General features: G+C 43.0%; 1 protein-coding gene across 1 annotated transcript in view; it reads left to right on the forward strand.

Moving 5' to 3' along the window:
* The first annotated feature begins 3161 nt into the window (after positions 1-3161).
* The window catches only part of SMYD2 (SET and MYND domain containing 2), a 30046-nt gene continuing 13539 nt past the window's right edge, over positions 3162-19668 (forward strand). The window contains exons 1-5 of the mRNA XM_074897208.1: positions 3162-3519; positions 6632-6695; positions 14092-14202; positions 15839-15899; positions 18420-18544. Coding sequence (XP_074753309.1) covers positions 3341-3519; positions 6632-6695; positions 14092-14202; positions 15839-15899; positions 18420-18544 — 540 coding nt within the window. The 5' untranslated portion in view covers positions 3162-3340. The remainder of the gene's footprint in view (positions 3520-6631; positions 6696-14091; positions 14203-15838; positions 15900-18419; positions 18545-19668) is intronic.

Here is a 19668-nt window from a genome sequence, read left to right on the forward strand (position 1 = left end):
ATTTCAGAAGCAAATGCTGAATCATTTCATTTTACCAACGTCTACAAGTACTAATGTAGAGAGAAAACAACTGAGAACTTTTCAAAATAGTTTATAATGTTATAACAAGATCCAGTAGCTGAAAAGACAACTGAGCATATTAAAGGTAGAAATAAAGCACATGTGTTTAGTAGGTTTTTTTTATAGAACCACTTATTAAGGACATTTTAAAATCAAGCCTGACTTTCCTAAAAGTTTTGTTCTACTTTGAGCAGGAACTAGTTCAAGGAATTCAATAGCTTGTGCAGTTTAGGTAGTCAGAGTAGATGGTTTTAGGAGTTGTGGCTCTATTTGTCTATCTATAATTGACCCATCAATTAATCAAACTGGATTGAACATAAGGGCAGTTTCCCAGTTAATGCTAATTCATTCATAAAGTGAATACATTATCAATTACTCTTTTTAAATATACTTAGTTGTAGAAATGCCTATAATTAAGAGTCCAGACCTTTGAGCTAGACATCCATGATTTACACTGAACTGGGATACAGAGTAAATGGCAGTCCTCGCGCACAAGATGCGGTACTCGGTTAGTCAATTAGATACCGCTTTTAGTATTCTAACTGGATACACTAATTCCATCCCTGCTGTCCATAGAGCTACAGTGGGTCATGATTACCATTTAGTTCAGTGGTGGAGGGTGATAACATATTTTTCAATGAATGGATCTATTTTCATTGCTCTTGCTTTGTAAAAAAGGGATGTTTTAACTAATTCAAACAATGCTGGTCCAGAAAGATACATTATTTTTGCAGTGGTTCCAATAGTTTCAACATGTTACAATGGATGAGAACGTCAAAGATATTCAAGATATGCAACTGGATATAAAATATGTTAGCTATATGGAATAGTTTATTGTCAGTGCCCTGAGGGCACAAATAGGCCTTAATTTCCCTGGTCAGCCTGCCTGGGGACCTGCATCCACAACCTCTGCATCTGGCCATGTCAGGGGCTGTTGATGGAACTATTTCCAGCACATGGCTTTGTTTGTCCAGCTCAGCCCTTGTGGGACTGTGCCACGATGGGTGAGGGATCCAGCTTCAAAACAGGGAGTTTTGGGGTTTGGGGAGGTTGCATCATTTTGCTTACACTGGAGTACTTAAAAAATTCTGATTTTCAGGGTGGCCCCACAAATAGTTGAGCTTACACAGCTAGGGAGGTGCTTCACAGCTGAAAATGTGATGGGTTAGGGCAGATGCAGGCACACCTTCGCTGCAGCTCAGGTGGTGTGCTTAGTTAACTCTGACGTGGCTTGTTGGCATGCCAACAGCAGAGGAGGCCCAGGAGCACCCAGCCTGATGGACATCTGTGATGCGGAGGAAAGTGCCTTGCACCTCAGCTTCTTACCCTCATTGAGGCTGTCACCTCATGTCTGCAGCAAGGCAGTATGGGATGTGTTACATTTCTGGCAAATTTAATTTTGCATGCTTATTTTCTCTAGTGTTACTTCAGCATTTCTACTTCTACTTAGTTGAAATTATCCAGAGAAACAGACTGGGAATATTAATACTGAATAGCTACAGACTACTGCTGCTGTTTTAATTTCAGGCTAGATTCTCAGCTCAGTGACACAGGAGTAGCTTTAACAAAATAAATAGCTCTGTCACATACTACACTATTAATAAATTAAAATCTAGTCCTTTCATCTTGATCTTACTGGACCAATTTTTATTTAGTGACATGCTCAAAGCACTTTTGCAAGCTCATTTCTTATTTCAAGTTTGCTTCTTCAATGTACTTCGTTCCACTTTACCGATTTACTTCCCTGTGAAAATTTTGAGCCTCAAAGTCTCAACCAGTGTGTTTAGTCAAAAGGGAGCTTACCAATGATTTATTGTACAAATAATTTAACACAAAACTAAATACACAGATACTAATACAGAGATTACAACTTTGGATGCTTACATCAATATACACTGCTTGTGAACTGCAAATGGCACCAAAAAGATTTTGATTGACTTCAGTACTTGTATTTCTGAAAGGAATATTCTTAGTGCTGTACAACCAGTAATTATACACATAATACTTGAGCACAAAGCTGTAGCGCTTCCCTTAGTACAGAGAGCTTTATTGGTTTCCCTTGGGTTGCATTTGGATTTCGGTAATAGATTTATTCTTAATAATTTTAAGATAGGAATTCTTACTTTGCATAAATTCAGTATTTTCTTCCAGTTGGAGGGTTTTTTTGTATTTACACCACAGCTGTCACTGCTATTGTTAGACTTCTGGTTTCTTTCTTTGCTCGTTGACTGATTTATTATAAAGGGAAGTGCATCCCTTATGACAATTTTACATTAATGCCATGGGATTTTTTCAGATCAGACCAGAGGATATTATCCTAAAATACTAGGAGAGGATGGTCAGCTTTCCCGCCTCCGAGCCATAACCTAACTCTGGCTTTCACAAGCCCCGCATGGCAGCGCCGGGTGGCCAAGGCCCAGGCCTGGGTCTCAAGCTGGCCCAGCTGCAGCAGGGCTGGGCTGGCCACCCCCCTCCCCTCACGCTTGGTGACTGCCTGCCCACCCCATCATCTTCAGTGGCCTTGCTTCCTCACGCCACTGGAGAAACGGGTCACGCAGGGGTCCCTCTGCCATCACAGCCCCACGGCGGGTGGCGTAAACCAGGAGAGGCGGTGGGGAAACCTGAATGGCACCTGGCTTGCGTGAGCCGAACCCGGCCCTAGTTATCAGGCAGGCCACGACACCTGGGGCCTGAAGAGCCGAACTGCTCCCGACTGACGCGCTTCCTCCCGCCCCGCCATGCTGCTGCTCCCGGCGGGGTCCGTGCGGTTGGCGGGGCGAGCCCCTTCCCTGGGGCACTCGCTGCCCGACACCTGGGGGGAGGCCGGCTCTCGCCACCGCGCCCGGGAGGGGAGGCACGTGTGCGCGGCCCCCTCCCTGATGCCAGCCCGCGGCGGGTGGGCTGAGGGGGCCGTGGGCTCTCCCAGCGCGTCTCCCGCGCAGGGGATCGGGGCCCAGCGGGCCGAGGCTGCCCCAGCCCCTTCCAGCCAGTCCCGGCGGGGCCGCGCCCGCAGCGGGACGCCGACTGCCCGGGTGCGCAGCCGCCGCCGGCCGCCCTCCCCGGTCACCGCCGGCTAATCCCCCGCCGCCCGGAGGAGGCGCTCCCCGCGCCGCACGGCGGGCAGGGGCAGGCGGCAGCGGCCCGCCGGCGCCCCGCAGCGCGCTAGGACCCGGCAAGCCCCGGCCAAGGCCTCCCCGGGCGCCCGGTGCCGGCGGACGCGGGCCGGGAGGGGAGCGGGGCGGAAGCTTGCCCCGGCGCCCCTTCACTTCCCCGCCGCGGGATGCGCTCGGAGGCGCCGCCGCCGGGCGGCCTGGAGAGGTTCGCCAGCGCCGGCAAGGGCCGGGGGCTGCGGGCGCGGCGGCGCTACGCCGTGGGGGAGCTGCTCTTCAGCTGCCCGGCCTACACCGCCGTGCTGACCGTCAGCGAGCGCGGCAGCCACTGCGACGCCTGCTTCGCAAGGTAGGGCCGGGGGAGGCCTGGGGCGGGCCCGGGGGGCGGCGGCTCGGCGGGCGGCGGCGGGGCCGGCCCCGGGGCGGCTGCTCGCGGTTCGGCCGGCGGCGGCCCGCCCCAAGCCAGCGGCGGCTCGGCCCACCCGCGTCCCCCGGCCGCGTCGGGCGGCGGCGTGCAGGCCGCTGCTGCGCGAGTGGGCCCGCTCCTCGGCGCCGCCAGTGCCGCGGGCGGCAGCATAGCCCCCACCCCCCTGGAGAGGGTTCGTCGGGCGGCTCCGCGGCCTTTCTCCGCAAAACTTCCCTCCGCCGCGCCTCGCAGTTCTTTGGCGGCAGCGCCGTGAGGAAACTCTTCGCTCCAAAGTGGTTTTCCTTGCTGAACAGTTCAGGGGAAAGAATAGAAAAAAGTTCTGCTCTTCACGTGCTCTGGCAGTTACATAGACACGTGTGTAACTTTGCTCTCATGCCAAGTTTCATCGATCCGTCTAGTTTTGTGGTAGTGTAATATTCACTGATTTTAATGAAATTTTGACGAGGGAGAAAGGGTCTGCAGTTGCTTAATTCACGCTTTGCATTTCCATGGTGTGGATGGAATATATCTATATCCGTAATGAAATATACAGAAATATCTCTGTATTTCTGCTTCTCAGTCAGAAACCTTAGCATGGCAAATTACTTTTGCTAGACCAAAGCACAGACGGCGTGAGAGGTTCGTTACCGCGTGGCCGTGAGCGTTCAGACTCGAGGGCCACCTGGTGCTGTATGTTTTGCGGCCCCTGGCTCTGGCCGGTGGCAGGGTGTTCGTGTTTTCTGGGGACTCAGCATCTGCCCTCCTCGCCTGTGTGGAAGGGCAGTTTTCAGCCTGCTGCGGGTATTCCGGTGGTTGCTGTGAACCTTTCAATATCAGCTGCTGCAGTAGAAAAAAACAACAAAAAAATGCAGCTTAAGGTTATCGTTGGAAAATCAGGCGTGGATGTGACACTGTGGCATGTCACATCACACCACATTTTTAAAAGGTATAGAACTGTTCTGACTTCTGGCAGCTTACTGAGGAATTGCAGTGTTTACCTGGTTATAACTTGGAGCAAACGTTAGTGTTTGCCTTGGTAAGGGAAAACAACTGTTTTGCTATTTTTTAAGTATTGCTTGCATATGTAGACTGAGAGGCAGACTGAAGAATATAATTATCGCACTCTAGTAGGTCTTTTCATCTCTTGTCTTGTTATCTTAACTCACTTAACGCTTTTCATTTTCTTCTCTTTTCTCTTGATCTTGTCCTTTTTCTTTTCTCATTACATTATCTACTTATATGATTTATTCACTTTATTCAGCCCTCTCTTTTGCATATGAGCACATAATATAGTTACTAGAGAAGTCAGTGAAGTGAGTCCCGTTAATTTGAAGAACTGTTGAGCTGAGGTGATTTTTTCTCACCTTCTTCATACTGGTGGTTTTTCTTAGCCCTGAAGTTTTTTGTTTTGTTTTTATCTTGTGCCTAACCACAAATTCCCATGTGCCAAGGAACCTGGCTGGTTTTGTTTATCACATTCAGAAGATTTCTCTCTGTAAAAGGACCAAGGAATACTTTCCATGTTCCACTGATAGGAAGTAATATTGTAGAGAGAATAGTTGTCTCATGGAATAGCTTTTAAAGACTGTCTCCAGGAGCAGCCTATATAAATGCTGCTTGTTCTCCATGCTAACTTCTACCATGGAACTCTGGAGGAGCATAATGATCAAGGAGTGCACTGAAGGTAGTATCATAGCAGTTACAGTGGGGTAGCCTGAAACCTCTTCACACCAGGGTGATGAGGTTCCACTAAGAGGAAAGATCTCAGTGGTGTGACTTGATCTGCCAGTGCTCAGAAACGTGTTTTTTGTCTGTGCCCCGTTGCATTAGCACTGAGTTAGCACGTACTAGGTTCTGAACCTGCTTGTTGAACTTGCAGAATGTTAGGAGGGATGTTGTGGGCTCAGCACGAGTCTTGGGAAGAGAAGCTAAGTGGTCATAAAACTGTTGTAGTAAAATGGGCAAAATGAGACTAGAACATTGTATTTGCATCTGATAGTATTTTTTATTTAAATATGCAGATGTGCTTGAGGTACATACCATCAGCAAGCAGAGTCATGATGTTAGCTTGACTCATGTTGCACCTTCTACTTTGCAAGAATGATCAGAGGATGTCAAGGCTTGCTACTCTTTACGGACTCTGAATGCCAGTGACCTCTGAAGTGTTGCACGCTATCAGATTGTACAAGGACACTCACCCTTGTTTTACTCCAATGAAGTTACCTCAGTTTAATACAAGTTTTTTGCCACTTATACTGGAGAGGGTGTGTAGACATTTTAAAGTATTCAATACTGCTGAGAGATCCCTATTGCTGTCACAGCAAAATGTCACGTGTTGGATAACACATGCACTATTTTTGATGGGATCTGCTACAACACATGCACCTTGAAGCAGAAAAGGACCTTCCTTTTGGCAGTTGCCTGTGTTGGGATATATACAAATATTAAAAAAGGAGAGTGTGAGCCTTAGGTCACCTTAGAATACGCAGATGTCAAAATAGATGTTAGTGGGACAGTAAGAGGCTATATGGTGACAGAAGATCAAACAGTGTATTTATTAATGCAGTGTGTTTTCTTGGTGTTGGGAGGCAGTTGCTCATGAAACACCCAACGGTCATGCTTTCTGTAGCCAGACAGAGAAGCAATGGAATTGGCAGAGCAGAAGCAAAGGGTTAATGTTGGTGAGCAAGCATACAGAGCAACTGAGAAGTTTGGAAAAACAAAGAAAAGTTAGTTATCAGTATGCATCATATAGTGGCAAAAAATGATGCTGTCAAACAGCACAGAATAACGTGTTTCCAAACCCAGCAATTTATCAGGACAGCAGAGTGCTTTTGCATAATAACAGTTCTTAAGAAAAACTTGCTTTTGAATCTCTAAACAAATAAAAATAGTGTTTGCTATCAGAAGATGAGGTTCAAGCTGTAGTTGTAGTGTTCTGAAGAAAATACACTTTTCATCGTGAAATGCAAAACATTGTGCAAAAAGTGATATAGCATACACTTGTATTTCATTCAGATTTATAGAATAGAATAACTTCTGTTTTCTTTTTAAGGAAAGAAGGATTGTCGAAGTGTGGAAGATGTAAACAGGCCTTTTACTGCAATGTGGAATGTCAGGTACGGTAATGCAATTTCTGAAGATACGAGGGGAAGGAGGGTGGGTGTTTGTTACTGAACTCCCATTTTTTTGTTTGTGTGGCATTGATAGTCTCTAATTGTAGCTATGGTTAATAGTAGTCCAATTGGTTTCAGCATCCCACAGATGCTGACCATGTAGTTGTGCATTCGACAGTTACAGGATTTGGACATGGTCTGCATGAGTCTTTCAAGATCAGTAGCTCTAGGGCTTGGTACCACTGAGACTTTGATTAGAGCTGCCTGTCAGCCCACTAATTATGTCTATATTACTTCTTTCTTTAAGCAGAAACCAGATAATTTAACATTAGCTCGCTAAGCTGGTAAGTGTCTGTGTCTAATGGAAAAATCAAATCACTAAATAGCTATCTTAAGGGAGTTTTGTTGGTTTTGTTTTTTTTTTTTTTTAGAATCTTTGCAAATATTTTGGGTGGCCACAGCTAACAGTAGTCATAACCGCTTGAAACCTACCGTGCTTTCTCCCTGACTCACTCCTTCTGGCAACTTTTATTCTTTTAGTATACTTTGTTTTTTAAAAGCCCCTGAAAATAGGATATATGTGTATGCTAAAGTAGAGCAATATGAAGACATCCGAAATATTTGCATGCAGTTTTAATTTAATTTTTACTTCAAACTAGAATAAGCACCTTTTAAAAAAAAAAAAATCTATCTAGCCTATGTGGGCTGTCAGCTTGGCATGGAAGAATTACTCAGTTTACGTGTGCAAAACTCAACTGGATTGCTAGCTAAATAACGTAAGCTATGTAAGGTCTGTGGTGCTGGGCACGGAGTATGGAACAGTGCTCATGAAGGATTTGAGTCACCAAAGGTCTGGCATGCGACTACGTGTTAGCTATAAATAATCCAAACCTTCTCCTACATGGTAGTGTGCTGTTGAGTGCGTGGGTTGCATGCAAAGTATTATTCTCCATTATGATTATCTGGACAGAGATGTTGCAGTTTGTGCTATTCAGTTCCCAAGTGCTTTGGAGATGGCTACTGCTTTTACTGCAAGGATGTATCTTATTCTCCCATTGTGCAATTTGCAAAGCGAGCCTGGCCTCCCCTTAGTTTTCCTTCTGTTGCTTCCCCAGGTTCTTGCATTCCCACAGTGTCTTAGTGAATTGTGGGTGCATCAAATGGCCTTTGGCTTTGAAGCACCAGGAGGACTCAAAATGCTTAAAAGAAACAAGTTTTTTGCAAAATTTGCAATAGTTCACAGAATATTGAAAGACTGTCAGCCAGCAGTTGCTGGGAAGAAAGAGAACACTTACTGTATGAGCATCCTTAAGGCTGTTGAGAGAAATCTGGATGAGTTTTAAAGGCAGTGTAGAGGAAACCCATGATTCATTCATGAGAAATGCTTATTTGTAAGAAATGTTTCTATCTGACGTTATTTCGTAGGAAGCTTTTAACTAGATGAGGGAAGGAAATACTTGAACAAAGCAATTTACTGGCTGTTTATCACTTTTATCTGAGATTGTGTGTTTCTTCTCTTACCATATAAAATTCACAATGGCTTATGAGGCAGTTAAGATTTACTGAAGTAGGAAAGCTCAGTGATTTGTGTAGTAGTAGAGCTTATTTCTGTTGATCCACTGTCACTTGCTTTTACCTCCAAGTCCCTTCTCCAGTTCCTCCCTCAGTGTCCTGGCTTCTAGCCTTTACAAAGTTTATACTTTCATATTTAAGAACAAGGAGGTTTTCCCCTCTCTTTTCCCCGGGTAAAGTCTTGTATATGTGTTACTTTTTTAATTTGATTTTTTTTTTTTCTTGCTGGTCGGATTACTCTTTCTCTAATAAGGCATATTCCAAGAATGAAAAACTGAACTGCTCAAACTGAGTGTCCTTAAGACTGCAGGAGATGATGCTCAGTGAAAACCTGCTTTTCTGTCTGATAATGAATTAAAATCTTTCTTACCTGTTGGTGTGTAGTGTGATGCTTTAGATTTAAAGGCATTTTTTAGATGTTGTGATGTCTAGACAATAGTATGACAAGCCCAGGTACTAGCACTGCACTCTTACTGGTGATATGCATATGGCTTTTGACTCCCTAGTTAATAGAACATTATCTTCCATGTTTTGGGCCTTTCTGAGTCAGTCGAATGAAATTTATGAATGTTGCTGAGATTGAATTCTTTGACATTCTTTCAAAGTTACCTTCAAGCATAATATTCTCTAGAAACTGGTCTCCACTGACTGTACGTGCTGCACAGACAATCTGCACTGCATCTTCATCCCTGTCTTGTTCAAAGGCACTTTTCAGCAGTTCAGCAATTCTTTGTCAAAGCAAAAAAGGACTTCTGTGCCTTGATACTGGACTTGTAACATTAGGATGTATGGTAAATGTGTCCCTTTTGCTTCCATGGATGTGAGATTTCATGCAATGCTGATAAAGGGGCAGGGCTGTACTTGAGAATTGTGATGGCATTGTTCATTTGATTTTTATTTTTTTAAGTTAATTTTGTCTCTAAATCGCTGTTTTCTTTGCTCAGTTCCGCTAAAATTTACATGTACTCAACAAAGACATGGTATGATTTCAGATGTTGGTTAGTACCTTGTTACTCCATATAATTCAGTTTGACAACTGTTCATCATGTGAAATATACTATATGGGATTGAAAACCAAATTTTTTGAGCTTACTCTTTTACTTAAAGACCTGCTATACCACAGTTCATGGGAATTCTCCCTAGTGATAGGGAGAGATGGATCAGAAGGAGACAAGAGAAGGGTGCCAAAGTGTGCAGCAGGGAACACTTTTTTTGGATGTCCTTTTCAGAATTAGGGATTTTATAACTGCAGACATCATCCTCTAGTGCGCTTCGGTTAAATGAGATATTTTTTTTCTCTTTCAGAATAACGTGGTTATTGAAAGTGAAGTTAATGATGCTGCATGTGTTTCCCACTCTGTTGAGCCATATAATATCCTTGTTTTGAGGTTCTTAAAATACTTCCAAGCATTTAATGAATGAAGCCTCACAGCCGCCTTCATCGCATTTCTGATTTTGCAGATGGGGTATAGGTACTAAAAGATACAGCTGATCCCCCAGGTGGTAAAAAAGTGCATCTCTTGCCATATGGCCAGGTGTTTGATGCATTGACCAAGTCCTGCTTTGCAGTGTAATTTCTTTGCCCTGGTTGCACGGAAAGGTGGTGTCACACTGTAGTATGAGGGACTTAACTCGGGAAGACAAAAGTATTGCAGTGATACAGTGGCTGGTTTGTTTAGGGCACTCTCTATACACACACATATGCGCACACGCTGACCCTGGCAGAGTTTCCTTAGTGCTAAGGTGTCTTTTGCCTATTTTGGTCTACTATTTTGCTTTTAAGATAGATAACCTTAAATTTGACCTGTACTAAGCTGGATGTTTTCATAGGCATAGGTTCAGTCTCAGATGTGGGGCATGTGAAAGTGGAAGTTGTCTTCGCTGCCTGTCCTTGTTGCCTTGAATGTTTTGTGGGTTAGTAGAATCTAGCCTGGGTTTGCTGTGTCTTTCTTTTCCCATCCCCTAATTCAGTTCTCCTTTTAAAAGGGTTTGAGGTTTCCAGTTTATTCATACTGTTCTGCTCTCCACTGTTGCCTTCTTGAAGCACAGGGCTGTTATTGTAACAGTGGCTTTCGGACCCCATCTGCAGCTGTTCGGGTCTTGACTTCTTAAATTATAATAATTTTAGTCAAACAGCAGGAGACCTGCACTCATTTTTTCTCCTCCGAAATTAGCTGCTGAAACACTCTGAAGAGAAATGTTTTAAGAGGGTTATGTGGTTGCAATTGTGGAACTGGTGAACTTGAACCAGCTACTGGAGCTCCTCTTTCTGTTATTACACATAGCTATTATTTATCCCAGACAGAGTGGAGATCAACTGGCCAAAGTGCAGGAAGAGATGTTTTTGTCATGACTTTCCATGGCTGAAATATGTTTCAAACAAAATATTTATGTTTTTTTCTGAACATGTCACCTTAAAGAGACCTGTAGGTGGTATTTCTAGAGTAAGGAAAACACATTTTTAACCAGCTTAGTAAACTTGTAAATGTAGTTGTAGACCTGGAATTAGCATCAAGCAGACGTGTTTTAAATAGGACCTTGTAGAAATTTCCCACTCCTTTTTGGTGAGCCTTAGAAAAAATACAAAATTCTTGCTGTAATGATTCTGCCCAGGATGAACCTGATGCTGCAAGACCCTGCTTAAGATTGCCTCGGGGAAGTGTCTGCCCCCCTATCCAAAAACTTTCTCCACGTAACTTTCTTTGATAAATGTCTCCTGTGAACCTTTTTAACATGAACCTGTGGAAATCAAGTACCCTCTATGGTCCTGCATTTGGTAAATGATGGTAGGGAAGGGTGGGTCTGAAGATGCGTGAAACTCTTTCTTCACTGCTTGGTGAAGGACTGTGTCAGAGAACTGTACTGAATAACATCAGACATTAGAAATTGCCTCACTGAAATTTGATTAGAGTTGGATGCCATTTGAGCATAATTAGGCCTCAGGCTTTTGAAGAAGTGGGCTAAACCTCTGTGCTGGCTTGCTCAGTATTTCTGCTTGGTATTTGTGTGTGATTCTTTTTGATCAAATGAAATACAACAGAAATTTTACATCCTATTGAAAAAGTTCTTGTGAGGAAGGAGGTCCGAGGACATTTGTTTGGACTTTTGGCTATGTGTTTGGGGGTATTACATTTTGGTTTTGTGGGTTGGGTTTTGTTTTTTTGTTTTTTTTTTTCTTTATGCTGAGCTATATGACACTGTCCTGGGAATTAATCCAGTAGTCCTGGACGGTGGAATAATTTTGAAGAACTTGGTGGAGAAGATTGTTTCCATGCTTTGATGTGAAAAGCATAAGCTTTAAAGAACTTCCCTTCCAGAAATGTTGTCACTCACTGCTAAATGAAGGGAAAAATACTGTGGATGAAAATAGGAAGAAAATATCATTAATGTAGCATTAGGGATTCAACTAGAACAATGCTACCTGTTATAATTCAAACTACGTAGAGAAAAATGTGGAAAAGAATGCAAAATACAGCCCTGCTGTGATCGCAAGGAAAGCTGCTGTCACAGTGTTTCCATCCCAGGTATTACTCAGTCATCAGCACTCTCTCTTCTTGTGGTGTTTCAGGCTTTTATCTCATTTTGCACAATTCAGCCGTATCTTGTCCCTTTAACCTCCCTACTAGTTCATATAACTCAGTATGATTCTGCCTGGGGAAAGATTTTAATTAACGATGTGTAAAGAATAAAGGGAACAAAGGGATTTTTAAAAACACTGGTTTGAGACAAGCACGTGATTTTGCTTTTTTTTTTTTTTTGTTATCGAGTAATCTCTCTTGTTTATTTAACTGGTGTGTATGGGTGCGGGTCCTACAAAACTTCAGGTTCTGCGCCTTCCCTTCTTCCATACCCAGCAATCACACTGAAGTTGGTGGGTGTTGTGGGTGTTGAGAGGTGAGCTCTCCTTCTGTCCCTCTTAGCCTTTAGCCTGTGGATTCCTAAGCAAAGGCTATTGAGAATTTTCCAGAAAAAGGTCTTGGGCCGTACATAGGAAACAGGCCTCTCCAGGGATGCATTTTATAGTGTGACAGCTGTAGGAGAGTTGAGAGTGCAATTTTACGTGACATGGTTACACTGTAATATACTATTTTGGTTCTCCTGGTCTGTATTGCTGCATCCTCTTAGAACATTTACACTGGAGCTTATTTCAAGCAGCCTGGATGTGGGTTTTTTTGGAAGTACCATACTGAGATATCAAGGATAATGAAGTTGACTTTGTGAGGGGCTGAATACCCTTGCAGTGTTGCAGTGCGTCAAATCCTACGTGAGGCTGGGTCAGGTGTTCATCTTTCTTTTCCTAATAAAATCTTAAAGCTGTCCGTAACCAGGGCAATTAAAACGGCTATTCTCAATGGAACAATTTTTGGTGTACTAACTCTGAAATTAGTGATCTCAGCTTTTGCTTTGATCTGCAAAACCTGTAAATCGGTGGATGCTGGGGGTCCTGATTTGGCTGGCTGTTTGAGGTGCCTTGGGTTGTCCGATGTGGCCTATAGCTGTAGCTCCCACAAGGAGTGCATCTCTCAGTAGACCTGTATCATATCTACTGGTCCTATGTAGGTGTTTTAGATAGCCTGTGGTGTCTCAAATGACTTTTGCCATCGGTGGTTAGGCAGCCGAGGGAAACTGTGTTTCTTTTGTTCCTGTCACTCAGTCACTATCATGGGCTGTGTTTAAAAAAAATAATTAAAAATCAATTATTTTAAATTTTTTTTTGGAGTGGGCTAATACAGGCTGTGACAGTGGGTGAATCACAGCAAGGGGAATTAAGAACTTTCTGGAGGCTACAAAAAGTTTTTAAAATTTTTACTTTCAATCAATTATAAATTTGTGAGATTTGTTGTTATTTCTTTCTTCTCCTGCTGTTTTCTACCACTTTAAATCTGGTCTAAAACCAAAACTTGGTGCTCCCTATACAGGCAGAACACTGTAAGTCTGTTCTAACACAGTGCTATAAATGTGTGTCTCGGATAAGATAAAGAAATAAATAATAATGCATTGCTTGAATATAGAAATAAGAATATTTCCATGTTTGAATAAATAAATAAAACCAAATTTGATGTAGTCTGAGGACAGCCCATGCCAGGCTCTGTGTGCCAGTGCAGAGTGTTAATCAGTGATTCTGTGCTCATCTTTGAAAGATTCTGTTGCCGTGGAGGAAATTGGTAGAGTGCCAAAAGCCAGTGGCTTGTGCCATCACTCCAAGTGTTATTGTATGTTGAGCTAGGAATATGCTATATGCTTAACTAAAATGTGTTTGTCTTTATTAGTGTGTTTTCATTGCCTAGTTGTACTCTACAACATTTAAGCAAAAAACCCTATTCTATTCAGTAGGACTGGTTTTGACCATACATATGCTGATTCTTACAGTGATTGCGAATCCATTGACTTCAGACACGTTACTCCTGATTACACCAGGGTTGTCTCATAATGAGGGGCCAAAGTATTAAATGGAAATGAACCCAATAAAGCCATCAGTCTCAGACCTACTCTGTCTGCACGTGCTTGATCTGAACAAGAAGAACTGGTGATTTATAAATCATGTTGTCTGTTTGCTTCTTCATAATTTATTTTTTTTCCATTGAATAAATGAAGATGTTCTGACCTGAACTCATCCCTTGTGAATTTATTTGAAAAAAGCAGGATAACTGTACCCCTTAAATGTGACTCAAGCTTTTGTTCAGATTTAGTGAGCGTCATCTTATTTTTTTTAAAGGAAACACATTTCTCTTGACCTCTAGGATCTGGCAGGACTTACTGCATCCTCTTTTTCATCACTTTATCTTCATGGCTTATTTTTTTTTTAATAGTTTTCTACATTTTTCAGAAGGAAGACTGGCCAATGCACAAGCTAGAATGTTCTGCCATGTGCGCTTTTGGGCAGAACTGGAATCCCTCGGAGACTGTGAGGTTAACAGCGAGGATCCTTGCCAAACAGGTGAGCAGGAGGCTAGACTTGGGAGGTGTCTTCCTATTCTGGGTGCCAGGGAAGGCAGGAAAATGAAAACTGACCGACAGTAACCGTCCCTGCAAAGCACATACATACTAGCTTCCTGTGTACGGGCGGGTGTAGTAAGAGAGCATGAGCAGCTGAACGAACTGACCATCAGACCACTCCAGCAGTGTGAGGGCCATTGTAGTCCAGCTGGAGATGTTTGGGGGAAGATTGCGAAAGGCTAGTGAAGTTTTAAGCTGTGTAGCTATAACTTATAGCCAAGAGTACCGTTGAACAGAGTCTGGAAAAGTTTATTGATAGTTTTGCAATGTGAATGGTGTTTCAGCCTTCGTTCTAGTAGATTGGTCCACTCTTGGTTACATATGTGGGCTAGCACCAAGGCCACGTTGATGAAGAAGAAAGAAGAATTGACTTGTGTATGTGGTTAGATTCTGAGGAATGTTCCTAGTGTTACCTGTCTGCAGGCACTGGCATCTCTATAAAGCAGTTGCCTGTTGTACTATTTTTCAGCTATATCTGTATAGCATAATGTAGCATATAACTCCGGTACATTTGTGAGTCAAGAACACCTCTGAGATACTCAGATATAAATGTTTACGATTACTGGAGTTAACTGGTGAAAAACAGATTGAGAGAGAAATCTCCAGATCTTGGTCTTTGGAGGAAAGGGATATTATTAGTAAGGAAATAAGATTGCAATGTCAACCTCTATTTCAGTGTTCCCTAACTAAATGGATACTGAGGATAACACAAGTGCTTAAGGGAGGGGACGGGATTCATGAGTTTCAAGGTTATTATGCTGTGTATCTTTGTAGAGCTCTAAACTCTTTCTGCAAAAACAAATCCTCTTTGAAGCATATTTGTGTGATTGAGGTCTGCTTATGTGACAAGGGCAACCTGGATACTGTATGTAGTGAGGATTTTGGTGGCCTGCTGGGAAGGTAGCTGCAATACTTGCTGTGTGTGTAGATGTCTGTGTGAATGTATGTGTGTGTGACTTAATTAAAGCGTGGTTTAGTGGTGATCCACAAACAAAATCGAATGTTTAATGACAAAAAGTCATTGGAATAAATTTGTGCTTTTATTGCTTACAGGGAGGGGGGAGAACTCTACATGTCATATAAAAGCTAAATATGCAAACCATAGTCCCTGAACCTCAGCTGCTGGGCCACCTGCAAAGCCATATTTAATGGCCAAGATTACAAAGAAGTGGCCTTAGGCCAACAATGGAGCATTGCTTTTGAACTCTGTCAACAGTCAGTTTATTCACTTTCCTCAAAGCGAAGCCTGTCTCCTGCCTGCTTGCTATTGTTAGCAGCTTTCTGGGTGTCTAGAACAAAGCAAATGACATATTTAAAATACTGTTCAGTTTATGTATATAAATTTGATAGGAGTTAATCTTCAGCTCTCTAATTTGGTGTGAAGAGAATATTTCTATGGCTTTACTAAGGGCAGTCAGTTTAACTCATTGCTGTTCATCAACTTCTATAAATTCCATACAGTGTGGATTTGGGTTTGTTTTAAAGGTAGGAGTTCCCATCTTATGAGTGAGTAGGCAAAACTGCCAACTTAAAACGTTAAAATACTTTCTTTGGTTTTTTTTCCCCCTTGTTGCTAGAAAACTCACCCTGAAAGAACACAGTCGGAGAAGCTGCTTGCTGTAAAAGAGTTTGAATCACGTAAGTAAAAAAGGCTTGCAGGTAAACAAAGGCAGTTATTTATATTAATGATTTGCTTCCCCCTGGCCCCCTCCATCAAAACCTTTCAGGGCATCTCACTCCTGTTGGAGGAAGGGATTAAACAAAGAGAATTGTGGTTCCTCGTTTTTTGAAAGTGCAGTGCTCTTCTTTCTTTCTCTCTTTTTTTTCTTGGCTGCTTGTCGGGGATGTGAAATGGGTGAAAATCTAGACAGAATTAATTATGTAGCATACATCTATCTCATGGCTTTTCTGGTACTCTAGTGTCTTTTGAGAATTGTAATGTTGTAAAATTAAAATAGCTGGTATTTGTTACCAGGAGGCATAAAATCAGAGACAGCACAGTTGCTTGATGGTGACAGTGACTAAGGGGCTAATTGCAGAACCCTCTGGACTGTGCTTCAGTATCTGTCACTGCCAGTCAAATCTGACATGTTATATATGATTGTGTTGAAATTCCATGTCCTGAATGCTCCAAAATAATCCAAGGAAGGAGATGAGGCAATAGCTTGCTTTTAACTGGAAGGCTACTCTTTGTGTCCGACGAGACAGAGTTAGAAAGTGAGGAACTAGGGGACTAGTAACCATCCTGGCAGTGTTCACTGGTCTGTCGTTTCTCTTTCTTGCTGCTGGGGCTAATATACAAGGAGACGATAGGTTTGTATATTCTCATTTCTCACTCCGATGGCTTCCAAAACCCTTATAAAATGCTTGAATAAATGCAGTCATTGCTAGGACTTGAGGTAGCAGAGTAACCAAACACAGCAAGATCACAGTTTTACTTGCTTCCTGAGCAAAAGCTTCTGTCGCAGCTGTTGAGACAACTGGGGAAATAAGGGGGAAAAATGCCAACACTTGACTTTGCCTAAGGCAAGGATAATTTTTACAGGTAGGTTAGTAGGATTGAGGTTGAGGAGGATGTGTAGGTGCTGAAGTAATTCCTGTATATTTTGCATCGCAGCTTGTCTTCAATAATTTATTAATTCGAGAGCTAAAAGGCTGAAATTTTTTTACTGTTGCAATGTCCCCCTTGTCCTCTAGGAGCCCTTGTTTTGTTAGTAAGAACACCCGTTCTTCTGCCTTCTTGACTCTCCTCATCTCTTAGCACACCTTTGTTGTGTTCAGCAGTTGCCTTACGCTTTGCAACACTCTGCACAGGAGTGGAAAAGGCACCTGGCTCTCAGTTGGAAGCTCAAAATTTCTTCTTTCTTATTTGTCCTAGTTCTCATCAAATAGTCCCATTTCACTTTCCTCAGTATTTTTTGTGGTTCCCCTGTCATTCACATCTGCTCTTAGAAATAATTTCCCCCTTCTGCTGCTGTGCAGCCTTTTCTCTTCCTGCATGTTTTCCTCTCCACTGTTGAGTTGGAGAGGGGAAACTGATGAGTTGCTGGCTCTCTTGGAGAGGAGAGAGCTGGTGACACTGCCACTGTGAGCGAGAGTATTAGGAAGAAAGTTTCTAACACTCTGCTCTTGAGGAGAGAGAAGGAACCAGGAGTATATGGTCAATATCTAGCTTGCTCTGCGTGGACCAGGCAGGAAAAGGTTCAGTGGCCACAGGTTTGGCTAGAACCTGTCATGGGCCTGAGGGTAATCTCTGAACAAGCCCATAAGGGAGTGCGCTTGGCAGGTGTGCCAGGACGTTTCTGATGATGTTTGTGCTGTCTCCTGTTATTCTCAGATACCTGCCCGTTAAACACACCTCTGTTGATGGTCACCCCCCAGCCCATGGAGACACAGGCATTCTCAAGCACTGTTTGTTACCTCCTGAAACAGGTGCCTGCAGTAGGTCAGGTGGATTACAGTCCTGGGCACCCTCAGGTTATCCTCCTCTTGCTGCAAAGGGAACCCCTGGTGACTAACCCCAGCATTGTTGTCAACCATTGCTAGGTCCCCATCACATGTGGCCACGAATAGTTAAGGCCTCTGTGCTGGGAAAGACTGCTCTTTTAAAAGCAGGGATAAGCAGCCTTCCTTAGCAGGAGTCTGGGCTGGTTTGTATTGGTAAGAATTACAAACCAACAATAGGAGGAAGTTTCACTGTGTGAAGCATGTTTTAAGAAGTGTGATGTTGAGTGTGACTTCATACCACTGTAGATGGGACCAGGTAGCTTGTAGGTCATGTTACAGAGCTGATCATAGCTACCCACAGTTGATAGGCTTCTAAAGGGCCAGGGCTGGCTGGCCTGTTTGATAGGCTAACAAAGCCACATTAAATACTGTAACCCTTTTTCCCATAAAAGGGAAATCTGTGTCCCATTACCTGCTAATGTAAATATGTTAGAAAATGCTTTTTAATCTTGCATGTTCTTGTAGCGCACGTGTGGCTTTGGCAGGAGCAGCATTACATTTATGGAAGAACAGACACTTCTTGCAGTACTTCCAAGCAGCTGTTCCTTGAGGGGTTTCTGTTTAAGTCCAGGCCTGTTCTAATGTAAGTCTAGCTGCAGTTCATGGGGAAGTGTTCCTGTTACTGAAATGGAATGTATTCTTTGTCCACAGACCTTGACAAACTAGACAATGAAAAGAGAGAGCTGATTCAGAACGACATTGCTGCTCTTCATCACTTTTACTCAAAGCACTTGGAGTACCCTGACAATGCTGACCTTGTAGTTCTCTTTGCACAAGTAAGTTGGCTAGCACACAGCCTGCTTAGGTGATTGGTGCTGTAGGAGTTTAGCCTTTGTGAAAGGGGAAGGTGTGAATGGCAAAGGAAGTGGTAAGCTCTTTGCTTATCTTAGGGAGAGCTGAGTGTGCTTGATAGAGAAGATCTACTTCCTTGAGCAGAAGTGGCTGGACGTGCCCCATTTCAGTAGTGAGGGGAGAGAGATTTGTCTGCAGACTTTCTATGAGGTGCTTCTCAAACGCTGAAGAAAAGGCAAACAGCCTTTATTAGACTCTGTCAAAGTTAGGCTTCTTGTGGGCCAAGCATAGTGCAGCTGCTGTAGACTTACATGGAAGGCTGCTGGTCTGAGACCCTGCAGAGGCAAAATCCTTCGTTCAGGCTTCAAACTTGTGGAAATCCTTGCTGGTCAGGTCCTCATTGTGTTTGGCCTTCACAGGGAGTAAACTTCAGAGAAGTAGAAAGAGCAGTCAGAAACTTTTATCTGGTGTGTGGCTTTTAAATGCAGTCAGGTAGTTTGGTCATCTGGAGAGATGAAGGAAAGGCAGGATGTCTTGTTAGATAACTTCTGAAATGTGTCACCTCTTTTTTTTCTCACCTGCTTTTCATACACATCTGAATTGAATGTATTTTAGTGGATGGAATAACACCAGTGGAATACTGAAAGATCCATTTTCTTCTTTTTCCTCCTGTACTTCAAAATAAGCTAGTTTTAAACTTCTTACTCAGACATTTAATTTTTTTGAGACGAGCGCAAATGTTAACTGATGTGATGAAAGCTGAGATGGCATAGCCTGGTTGGTAGAGCTTGGCATCTACCAACAAAGAGGCACACTTCCTATTTCCTTAATATAGAGATTCTTTTACTCTGTAGGGGAATGATTCTTTAGCATGTTTAGCATCTACTCGTCATCCATTGTGTGTTGCTTCTAATTATACCTTTCCCTTCAGTGAAAATTTTTTTGTGTTTTGAAGACTTTACAATTTATATTTGCCAGAGGGATACTTTAAAGAGATCGGTACATCCAGTTTCTTGTGGCGTTTCTGAATGTTTTTGTTAAAGTAGCCAGAATCCCCAAAGATTTCATTATTTTGGCTAGAATGACTTTCGCTTCATGTGCTGTCCTG

Source organism: Athene noctua, chromosome 1, assembly GCF_965140245.1.
Source record: "Athene noctua chromosome 1, bAthNoc1.hap1.1, whole genome shotgun sequence".
NCBI classification, from domain to species: Eukaryota; Metazoa; Chordata; class Aves; order Strigiformes; family Strigidae; genus Athene; species Athene noctua.